The following is a 12365-nucleotide window of genomic DNA, read 5'->3' on the forward strand; positions in this document are numbered from 1 at the left end:
AGAGACCTTAGATTGTGAACTCCTTGAGGGTAGGGACTGATGTGAATGTGCAACTATGTAAAGTGCTGCGTAAATTGTCGGCGCTATATAAAATACCTGTAGTAATAATAATAATCAGCCCTCTGCCCTTGAACTATCACCACTCCAGCCCTGCAGCATAGTCACCAAGTTTACAATAGGACTTTACCACACATCACATGGATTCTTAAGCCTACAGGTATACCGTGTTTCCCCGAAAGTAAGACCTAGCGCTATCTTCAGGGATTTCTGTAATATAAGACCTACCCCGAAAATAAGACCTAGTTCGGGGTAGGTCTTATATTATAGAAATCCCTGAAGATAGCGCTAGGTCTTATTTTCGGGGTAGCTACACATGTAACTGAATTTTAAATATAAAGACCGGCCGCAGCTCCCGCCCCGCCCACACGCCCACCTACACGCCAGCCGACCACAGCTCTCGCCCACACGCCAGCCTGCCGCAGCTCCCGCCCACACGACCCCCTGCCCACACGCCCGATGGAAGCGGCATATCATCCGCCAACTTCGACACTGGAACCGGCAACAGCACACCGCCTTTCCGGGAACACGTCCAGACCTGTGAGTACTCCTCCCCCAGCCCGGTAAGACATCCCCCAAAAATAAGATCTAGTTTCTTTTTTCGTGCAAAAAAAAAATAAGACAGTGTCTTATTTTCGGGGGAAACACGGTAGAAATTTTCCATTGATGATTTATATCACATATATACTTACAAATACAGATTGGATAACAGTAGCCATCATTAGAATCTCCGTTTCCACAAAGCAGCATGTACTGGGGTTCTATGCACGCACTTATTTGAATGTATGCTATTTGACTTCTGGACCTCCATCTTAAGGCTCCAAAAGTTCCCCTTGCAGTAAGTATGAATGCCATCGTTGATGCACAGTACATTCATTGGGAGCCCCTGGAAAAGCGATTTAGCTAGTATAAGTCATACTGGTACTTAAAAGCTTAGATCATGCTCACATCTTACAGGGTAAGCACACAACTAGAAATATTAGTTGAAGAAAATAATAGTGATGTAATGCTAGAGACAAATGAGAAGTCCCTTCTCTACTGCTTGATTGACAGGTACCATACGCTGACATTCTTACATCAATGCCAACAGTAACTCTCATCCCCAGGCGTAAGGTACACAATGTAACATTGCTTGGGGACAAACATGTGTAACATTTAGACAATGGACCTGTTTGCTTATCAGGGTATAAATGATAGAGAATACTTACTGCTTTCTTCAGATCCATTTCCCCATACATATGCACCCACTGTGTGATCCAACAGGTACTATGTTAGTGTCCGCCATGTCTGCATTGGTGATGCTCATCCTCCAGGTCTTAGGTGAGTATATAACTTTGTTTCCCATTTATTGCAGTAAGTGTGAACTAATTTCTACTATGGCAGGGGTCTAAGGAGAGCTTCAAGGATACCAGTGCAGGTTTTGGGTCTATACCCTTGTCAACCACACTGGATTGCTTGTCTCTAAGCTTTATACGTCTACACTTTCAGCCATCTACCTCTGCAATTGCCACAAACTGTAGATCATTTATAGAAGCACTTTACTGGCAAACTGGTGCCTACTATACAGAATACTGCCTTATTGTACAACAGCATTAGAATCATTTAGAAAAATCACAATAAAAGGTGTAAAATGTACATATAATAGACAAAAGGGGATGTTTAAATTATTCAAACATACAAACAATAGTATACTGCCACTGCTTCCAACAATATACAAAGACAGTCCATATATTTTCATAAGTGACCTCTGTTTAAGTAGAAGAGCTTTGTTTTCATAGAAGAGCGCTGATTTTGAGTTTTTATGCCACTGAATGATATAGAACATCTTTGTATAGAATACAGCCTGATACACATAGCATATAAGAATGTGTTCTGCCACAGAAATAATTTATTCTTGTTGGTTCAAAAAACCTTCTTGACTTGTCTGTGAAGGTTCTAAGTTATCCAGGTCATGGTTTATCTATTAGTAGTTGGTCACATTCTGCTGGACTTGTTCTAAAGACATTTCATAGCTTATACAAGCCACCTCACTTACATTTTTGTGAACAACGATCAGACTTCTAGGTTTACCATCAGTCTTCTTTCCTTTCCCTTATCGATATCTATACCTTTCTGCATTTCTCTTTACTCCTTTACCTTGGTTTCCCTCTCTCTTTTTTCCTGCTTCTTTCTTTTCACTCTCCATCCTGTTCACTTTTTTCCACTACCTTCCTTCAAAAAATATAACATTTCTATATGCTCTGGCTCAGGGTTTAACTTTCATAATTAACCGTGGATCTAAAAGCTAGCAGCAAATAGGACTATAGTCTGTTAGATGTAACACAGACCTTTTCCTGCATTCAATATACTATCACACATTGTAACACAGTATGAAAGTAGCTCCTCTATGATTGTTTCTTTCTTTATGTGTTATTCTTCTTCTTTTATTTTTTTAAGTAACAATACTGAAATCGAAAGTTTTGAGCTGATGGGAGATGTGTAATTTTCTTAGGCTAATATAAGATCTTCAGGTTCTATAAAGCTTGCTAGGTCAGCTAAGACCTCTCTTTTACAGAAAGCATAATGTTTTATTAAATCCATGTACAGAATATTTTGCCCTATGCTCAGGGAAAAAGCAATTGTGAACTGCAGTATAAGGAAACACAGTCTAAACCATAAGAGTTACTGGGTTCTCATTGTTCACCTTACATTTTTCCAGGTTTTGCGAGAGTAAGGTCATGTAACTGGCAGTTCCAAAGTTTTCCCGAGAGACCTCTAGCTTCTGCATACTGGGCACCTGGTGTTTAGGGACACCTCCTGTTATTAAGTGGAAAGTGCTAGGGGAAGAGATACTCTTTCATCAGTGGTCACCCTTACAGCACTATCATCAGAGTTTTGCTCAAATGGGTTAGGTGTCCTGTACATGGACACTATGGTATTTTAAAATTCAGGAGCCTTTTCCTCCCTGCTACACAGTTCTCAGAATAGTGGAAAGTCTCTCCCCATAATTACACTGTGCAACAGTAATGGGACATAGTTACTTCATGAAATAGAGATTCATGACTGGTTTCAAAGCTCACCAAAGCTGTGGGGTACTACTTGCAGTCACCTTGTACACACTACTCCTTCCTGGTGATGGGTATACTGTTATACCAAGCTAACCAGGCTCCTGAAGTATAGGAGGGCATGCATTCCATTGCCTGCAAATGTAAAACATTGTGGAGTAACTTTTTTTCACATGTATTTGGACTCGTTATCTATGGATAAGTGCATCCATCCTGCATCACTTCCTGTCAATGTTTCTGCTGCCTAGGCCAAAGCACTCACCTGAACCTGAGCCATCAGGCTGTTAGTTTCTTGCCATTGTTCCAGGATCTTTTGCTGCTGTGTATTCTGCTGATAAGCTTTTTGCTGATTGCCAATACCTTGCAGCAATGCCTTTAACAGGTCCCCCATGTTGCAGATTCAGAACTTACACATGAATGCACTATGCCTTTAGGTGGTATAGCTTGCAGTGTTCTGCACCTACAACACCATCTGCTTTCAGCAGTATGTCCACCAATCATAGTAGTAAAATCCAACCGTGCAGTTTACAGAGAAGTAGTCCAGTCCTCAAAGTGTGTTTAAGGGCTTCCTGCTGAAGTTTATTCATCTGTGGTGTATCAGACACAAAACAAAAGAGATTCCCTTGCAGGGGGTCCATGTCGGCAAATACACAACAAAATATTGAGTCTCCTGGCTAGCTGTAAGACAATGTGGGTCTGCTTAGACCTACAGGCTGTTCCAGCACAGCCTGAATGCAGTCTCTCTATTTAAAACACACTACACACTGCTTATCCAGGGAAAAAAAACTTAAATTATGCCTCAGACAGGGAAATGATGTGGTCAGTGCTTAACCACCTACATACTGCCAAGACAGACCAACCAGTACCACCAGTTTATCCCATAAAACACCATTGTCTAGGCATTTTAGAAGCTCTACCCTGGACCCTATTGGGCTAGAGATACTTACATTCGTCTTCTTCTGTTTACCACACTCCTGCTGGTTCATCATGCCCTGCTCTGCACCCAATGCCAATCCATTAAAAAAACTAATAAATAGAAGCCCGTCAGTGGCCGACTTCCTTGCTCTCTCTGCCGGCTCACCGATAATGTCCATGTCATGCATCTGGTATGAGATCTGGCTGGTCTGTATTTGTTTATATGTTGCCATGGTGTTAGCAATGTGGGAGTCATTATGTTGCTGAAGCCATAGCAGTGCATAAAAAGGAACCCCTTTTTCTGAGATCTCCGAGATTTCAGGAAAAAGGGCCTTTTTTCTTGCAATTATACCATGAGAACTCCCTGGAAGGGACTGGTGACGTAACTTTCCTAGGGTTACATCACAAGTGCCTCAGGGGAACAGGAAGAAGAAGAAAGGAGTGTTCATTTAAGGTAGGGGGGAGGTACACTTTAAAACCAGGAAGCTTTTTGTGCCCAGAGTTGGGCTTTAATCACCCCAATAGTCTATGTATATTTTGTGAAGTACATATTACTGTTTTATATAATGCAGTTGCATGCTTTTTAGTAATTTACCAGGTAACTAATTCACAAGAATTATATGGTTTTCCATGAGTGCTAATTTTAATGTTCCCCATGTCAATTCTTTCTCAAGATTTAACACAGGGAATTATTGATGTTGGTGACTCTGGTAGTGGCTTCCACTAAACATTAGTAGCGACTTCCACTAAACATTTGCATCTCATTATCTTTTATTTTCAATCAGATAGAAATATAAATGAACTTGCTCAGCTACATTTACAATGTATTTTCCTTGTTTCCCCCATCAACTCCAGTTCCAAATGCAAATAGTTTTTGGACAATTCATTCAAATAAAAATATTCACTGTCTTGTTGATTGTTCCTAATAACAAATGAATAATAATAATGATAATAATAATAATAATAAAAACAGTAGTAATTATCTAGTAGAAATAATAATAATAGAAACAGTAGTAATTATTCTAGTAGAAATAATAATAATAATCCTCTTTATTAATATTATTAGCTTTTATTTTTTACTCAGTTGCAGATCTACATGCCCTGCCTTCAGGACAGACGTATGAAACTGTTGTTCCACGGCGAATTCATGCCGAGTACAAAAGAGACGCTCAGGTAAAAATATACTTTTGTTGTATAAGTTATATGTGTGTAAATATACAGTATGTGTGTATAGAATAAATTATCTGCTTTCAATTCATCCAAATGTCCAAATTTAACGAGATTCGTACAAATATCCATTAAGAACTAAACACAATTTACATATCTAATGGACGTCTTCACAACAATAGCAATTAGGGATGCACTGATACCATTTTTCCCAGACCGAGTACGAGTACTAATACTTTTCCTCAAGTACTCGCCGATACCAATTACCGATACCATTTAAAAACTATTTTTTTTAGCATGCTGTGACAGTTTTTCTAAAACAATGCAAGCTAATGATTTTAGGACAGCGGTGGAGTGCCCCATCACAGCTGCAACCACTGTGACCCGGATAGTTCTGCCACTGACTCCAAGCTGTAGAGGGACTACAAATCCCAGCAATACATTATACAGCAATGCAGAATAATATGAAGCTACACACTCTGTGTTGCGCACCAGGGCTGTGCGGCATCTCGAGAGGCTGTACGGGGTCTGACCAGGGCAGTGCAGGGTCTGACCAGGGAAGTAACAGGGTCTCTGGAGGCTGTGGGGGGTCTGACAAGGACTGTGCGTGGTCTCTGGAGGCTGTGTGTGGTCTCAGGTGGATGTGCGGGGTCTAGCAGGGCTGTATGGGGTCTCAGCAGGGCTGCGTGCGGTCTCCCCTGCGCTGTGCAGTGCCACCAGGGCTGTGTGGGTCTCACCAGGACTGTGTGTGGTTCACCAGAGCTGCATGAGGTCTCAACAGGGCTGCATGCGGCATCTCACCAGGGCTGTGTGCGGTTGCTACCAGGGCTGCGTGCGGGTCTCACCAGGGCTGAATGTGGGTCTCTTCATGGCTGCATAAGCGGTTGCCGGGCTCTCCAGGGCTGTACAGGCAGGTGCTGAGCTCCCCAGGGGTGTATGGGCGTGTGTGGGGTTCTGCAGGGCTCTCCAGGCGGGTGTGGGGCTCTCCAGGGCTGTGCTGGTCTCTGCGTGAAGGAGGAGGAGGTGATGTGCAGCTGGACCTATACAGTCAAAGACAGCCACTGCGAGGTCCCCAGCAGGCTGAATCTTTAACCCCTTCGTGACTGACGACGTACAGTGTACGTCGCCAGCATCGGGGCTGTTTAAACAGACTCCCGGTGACTTTTGCCGCCGGGACTCTGTTTAAACTTGTAGAGCCGACTGTCGGCTTTACAACAGAAGCGATCCTGGCGACTTACCTGTCGCCAGATCGCTTCTAAATATTTGCCTTCTATGATGCTGCTGGACACAGCGCTTTAGGTGTTGCTACCCCTGTCATAACACTAATGCTTACCTCCAATAGTAAATCCAGCTTTTCCACAATGCGCCAATTCACCACCTGGCCTATGTGGGTGCTCCTAGACACAAAAGAAAGCTGACTACCCAGGCAGTAAAAAAAAAGCACCCCCAATCAAAATTACATCGCTACATAGTTATTCAGGTTGAAAAAATATACAAGTCTATTGAGTTCAAACTACAGAAAAAAAAAAGCAGAACCCTATCCCCGCAATTACCCACAAAATTCACAATATTCCAAATCCTGCAGACATTTTTATCAGGACCAATATCCACATGTGGCTATGTATGAATTACACATTGAAGGAAAGCCTCTTGTTCTACACCTGGAGAGGAATGAGTAAGTGACCTGTTGGAGCATTTGGAAGCGATGACTAATTGGGCACTAAAAGGAGGATGGGTGACTCAATGCGCACTAAAAGGAGGATGGGTGACTCAATGCGCACTAAAAGAAGGATGTGTGACTCACTGGGCACTAAAATGAGGATGGGTGGCTCACTGGGCACTAAAAGATGGTTGAGTGACTCAATGAGCACTAAAAGAAGGTTGGGTGACTCAATGGGCACTAAAAGAAGGATGGGTGACTCAATGGGCACTAAAAGAAGAATGGGTGACTCAATGGGCATTAAAAGAAGGATGGGGGAGGTTGAGAAGCTGTCAACCCTTCTAAAACCTAATTTCCACACTTTGCTTCCCTCAGGGACCTGATAGCTGATAATTACAAAGAGACAAGTTACCATCAGGATGGCACACCGATAATGAGAAGCCCTAACAAGAACATAAAGGTAAAGTCACATTCTTTCTTGACAACTAATACAGTATTTCTATGTAGAACACAAATTACATTCACAGTTAGGACATTTGATTTACTGAACTTTCCGCCACAATACAAGGGGTTTAATTTTATATTTTGGGAATCTAGAACACCGTATTTCAGTCATGACACCCTTTAATAGTCCGCAAAACCTCAAGGCACTCACCCAGTTTAAAACGAAAAAAGCGTAAATTTAAAAAACATTGTGTGGCCCCTCCAAAATCCAAGCCAGACCCTTATCTGAGATCTACAAAGAAAGAAATGTAACATATTAAAACAGGAAACAGTCTTCCACTATCTAAAACGAGCTGCCTGAGGTATCTGTGCATTGCTTGTAACAAACCAAAACCTGTCTATGTCAATAAGCAAAATATAAATATAATAAGACAAGACAGACAATAAAAACATTGTTTACATTGCTGAGCCTTTACATTTCCTGCCTGAGGATGTACAATATTTCATGAATGTGGTTACAATTGATAGTTGGTTGTTCTCATATTGTGCAGGATCACTGTCACTATCAGGGCTATGTGGAGAATGACAGCCAATCAGTGGCCAGCATTAGCACCTGCTCTGGGATAAGGTAAGGATAAATAATTTAAAGTATCCATGCTTAAACAGAAAATAGGATATCTGATATTGTATGTAGTAGGGATGCACCAAAATGACATTTTTAGACAGAGACTGAAATTTCAAGATTTGTCAGGCCGAATCCGAAAATGACTTTTTTTCCAAACCTTTTTGAAATTTTTAAAATTATCTTATCATTTTTTTATTCTTATGTTTTCTTTTTTTACTTTCCTGTTAGCACTCTGGGGAAATATTGGGGGTTCTAAACAGACCCCTGATATTTCCCTTTTAAAATAGAAAAAGAGATTGAGGACCCAGAGTCCTCAATCTCTTTTTCTGCAGCCTCAGCACTCATTGAACAAGAAGCTCTCAGTCCAGAGACTTCCTGTTCATTCACAATCTGGAGATAGTAAATATTTTACTATGAACCCAGTCATGAATGGACAGGAAGTCTCTGTACTGAGCTGCCTCCTGTTCATTCATAAAGAGAGCAGATAGTAAATATTTACTATGTTCCCAATTATAAATAAACAGGACATGATGTATAGCAGTTCCTGTTCATTCACATAGTGATCAAACACACACAGGGACCTTAGTCCTCAGTTATTTATTGATTAGTATTGATTGTTTAGTGTTTGTGCTCCATTCTACATCCTGACTGCTCTGCCCCCTCCCACCAGTCACCAAAGCCGTGCTCTCCTCCACGCTCCACCCTTTTTGGCCTCCTGACAGGTCTCTCCTCCCCACTCGGCCTCCTGACAGGTCTCTCCTTCCCGTACTGCCCGCTTGGCCTCTTGATAGGTCTCTCCTCCCTGCTGGGCACCAGCAGCTGGATCAGCTCTGTGTCCCCTCCGATCCCTGCTGCTTCTGCTGACACAGGTGGGGAAGGGCAGCAGGGATTGGAGGGGACAAAGACCAAAGCTTCAGCCGGGGCCCAGCAGGGAGTAGAGAAGCTAGGGATGCACTCCATTTTTGCCCATTTTTGTACCATTGCCATATTGCCCATAGTACCATCTTCGGCCAAAATGTTTTGGATGTCGAATTTTCGGTGCATCCCTAGTATGTAGCTTTACCATGTGCCTGCAGTTCTGTGTTGTAATTACATTTACATGCTAAAGAAGGTGTAGTGCAGTTTCAGATCCACTCACAGTGGGATTTACAAAAGAATATGTGCGTACATCGGTCCATTGTGTGTAGACAACCAAAGCCTACCCTCATGGTATTTACTCTGAGCCTACAATGCATGTATATAAGTGCAGATATAAGCACCTGCATACAGTATGTGAAATGTATAACAAGAATGGTTTGTTATGCAATATACACTCCGGTGTCCAAATGCTAAGATGTGACTTGCCTAAAATAAAAACATGATTTTTCTTGGATTTTTTTTTTGTACAACTGCTGCTAACATTTCTAAATGTGCTTATGATGTAGGAATAAGACCGCATTAGTTGCACACTGCTATGTGTAAACAATACTCTCGCTCTTTTTTGAAGCGGGGTTATCATGACACAGGGCCGGAGGTTCCTAATTGAGCCCCTGACAAGTGAAGAACATGTTGTATATGAAGAGAAAGAGCCCCCCAAAACCTGTGGAACGCTTAGTGAACCTTGGGAGGAATTTTTGTTGGCTCAAGAGGTGTTACCTGCTTTGGATAATAAGGTGAGACACTGGAGATCATGTATAAAACAGGAGCAATGGACTGCACTCCCCACAAACCATACTGGCCAATATTGGGGAACTTTATTCAGATTTACAGGAGAATTCCGTTACAGCCTAGTAATATAAAGGTTAGGATGGTTAGCCTGTTCCCAACATTTTGGCCAGGTTGAGTGATAATCTCAGCTTTGTGGTGGCAGATTTTAGGGGGAGTATTGATGGGGCAGGTTAGGTGCACTACATATAAGGTTACCAGATTGTCAAAATGAAATATGGGGACACTGTACTGACCATGCCCACTTTTAGGGGTCATGAGTAGGTAATGCAGCGACTACAGGGGTCATGAGTAGATAACAGGGAGAACAGGGGTCATAAATAGATAACACATGGAATACAGGGGATATCAGTAGGTAATGCATGGAGTACAGGGGACATCAGTAGGCAATGCATGGAGTACAGGGGTCATCAGTAGGTACCTTTTTATTTTATTTTGAATCCTCCTATTTTTTAACATTTTTAACATAATTTTGCAACAATTTTTTTTTTTATACATTCTTTTCACTTATTTTCTATTCTGCTTGGTACCACGGAGGTATTAAGCAGCACAGCCGAGCCGAATGCCGCTCGACGGCATTTAGCTATTCACTCAATGCCGTTCCGCCCTTATGAGAATAGGGGCAAACGGCAGTGAGTGAGCTGCCAGAGCTTCGGCTCAGCCGATCCAGTCGAAGTCCTTCTGCACTTCGGCTGCATTTTCGGCTGACTGAAGGCAGCCTAAGGCAGCCAATGTATGGCTGAAATCAGCCGTACTGAGCCGGAGGGAATAGACCAACCGTTCACTTCGGGTTGGTTATTCACTCGGCTGCCTTCGGCAGCTGAGTAAATAACCTTGTAAGTGTCACATCTGGTTGATGTACGGTCATTCAAGTGAGCCGGAGGGAATAGCCAAACCGTTCACTTCGGGTTGGTTATTCACTCGGCTGCCTTCGGCAGCTGAGTAAATAACCTTGTAAGTGTCACATCTGGTTGATGTACGGTCATTCAGGGCCACCAGACTATCATACCTTATTAGTACTGGCCCTCATGCCTTCCAACCCAATACTGTCCTGGTTATGCTGACACTTATTCCATTTATTTTCAACATATCGGTATCAATATTGTCATATTTGGATTTTTTGCTTTGCCGTTTTCACCGTGAGACCAATAAAAGTAACTTTTTTGCTCAAGGCAGAATGCAGCATTTATAATATAATTGTTCTCCATGCACTGTGTAGCAACTGACATTTGATTCCGACAGCAAACAGGCGATTGCTAATTATTATTGGCAGTCCCTCCTGACAATGTGTAATGTATTCCTTCTTTGTAGGAAGAAATTGACAAACTTCAGAATTCATGGAAGTATATAGAAATGTATATGGTTGCTGATAAATCATTGGTAAGTCATTTCTTTTTGTAGCAAGCCGTATTATAGCGTTAGATTGTATAAAATCATAAAATTGAAAAGATTTTTTCTTTTTAATGTATTTTTTTTTTCAGTTTGAGAAATATAAACAAAATGCCACAGCTGTGAAAAACAGAATATATGAAGTTACTAATTACATGAACATGGTGAGTAAGCTTGTGGCGATCAGAAGTTAGAGAATTGGCATAGGGTAGCTGGATGGAGGTTGGAGACCTTCAGTGTTGAGTCTTGAGGATGATTTGTGAATTGAAGGAAGAAACATCACACACATCTTTATGACTTAGGCCACTCTCATAATACTGGGAGTTTCCAGGGAAGCGATCTCAGGAAATTCAACCAAGCTCCGTTCTGAAGCACTCAATAAAAGGAGGCGTCTGATTGAAATTCAACCCTGTCCTTCTGCAGCCCCGGGTCTCACAGCTCACTCTAGGAGGCCTTGGACCAGAGAGACATCTTTCTCTGTTCCATTGTGACCACACTTATTTAGCCATTAAACACACCTAGTGCCCAGTCTTCAAGTTCCCACACAACCACTCCTAACATAACTTCTCAATCCACAGATAATTTTGACAGAACAGCTGGGCACAATGGAGGCTCAAACTAAATCTAAATTCTCAGAAACTTTACTAAAGACTTCTCATATGCAGATTAGACTCAAAACTATATTCCCTATAAAGTTACTCTTCACTGTCTGATGTAGTACTTTGCTGCTTAACAGCCTTTCTCCAGAGAAGCCTACTTGAACCTTTGAAGGTCTATGGAAATCCCAGGAGGAACACAGTCCTCCTCATCATGTTCCCTTCCCCTGTCTGGGGTTTACATGGTAGAAAGTAGGGATGCACCCTAATTTCGTCTGCCGACACATTTTGGATGAGAAAAAAAACCTCCAAAAAAACCTCTGAAAATGTGCTGCATCCCCAGCTTCTCTCCTCCCCTCTGGACGCTGGCTACAAGCTTCTGTATGTGTCTGCTCTGATCCCCACTGCTCTCCCCTGCCTGTGTCGGCAGAGGCAGTGGGTATAGGAGAGGACACAGATCCGATTCAGCAGCTGGCAGCCAGCAGGGAGGAAAGAAGCTGTCAGGAGGCTGATCAGGGCATTGCGGGGGGCAGGAGACATCAGCTCCAGTGACAGGCAGGACGGGGCAACTGGGGGGGTTTCAGTCAGGACTGAGAGTGGAACTAGAAAAAATGTTACATGCATGAATCTATAACCGGCCTTTATAGCAGGGCGCACATTGGGAAGGCTTACAACAATACATAACACAAAAATTCCCCAGCCTCAGCCTGCCAGCCAGCCTGCAACCAAACAAGTAGCCCTGTCAACAGTATGCGTTAAAATCA

General features: G+C 42.4%; 1 protein-coding gene across 1 annotated transcript in view; it reads left to right on the forward strand.

Moving 5' to 3' along the window:
* Window positions 1-409: 409 nt before the first annotated feature.
* The window catches only part of LOC108794694 (zinc metalloproteinase-disintegrin-like crotastatin), a gene marked incomplete at its 5' end in the record, with an annotated part of 31980 nt that continues 20024 nt past the window's right edge, over window positions 410-12365 (forward strand). Inside the window, 8 exons of the mRNA XM_018565782.1 lie at window positions 410-620; window positions 5101-5189; window positions 6769-6858; window positions 7219-7303; window positions 7839-7915; window positions 9399-9564; window positions 10928-10996; window positions 11098-11169. Coding sequence (XP_018421284.1) covers window positions 410-620; window positions 5101-5189; window positions 6769-6858; window positions 7219-7303; window positions 7839-7915; window positions 9399-9564; window positions 10928-10996; window positions 11098-11169 — 859 coding nt within the window. The remainder of the gene's footprint in view (window positions 621-5100; window positions 5190-6768; window positions 6859-7218; window positions 7304-7838; window positions 7916-9398; window positions 9565-10927; window positions 10997-11097; window positions 11170-12365) is intronic.

The sequence above is a fragment of the Nanorana parkeri genome, unplaced genomic scaffold (assembly GCF_000935625.1).
Source record: "Nanorana parkeri isolate BGI_ZX_2015 unplaced genomic scaffold, ASM93562v1 scaffold887, whole genome shotgun sequence".
Lineage (NCBI taxonomy): Eukaryota > Metazoa > Chordata > Amphibia > Anura > Dicroglossidae > Nanorana > Nanorana parkeri.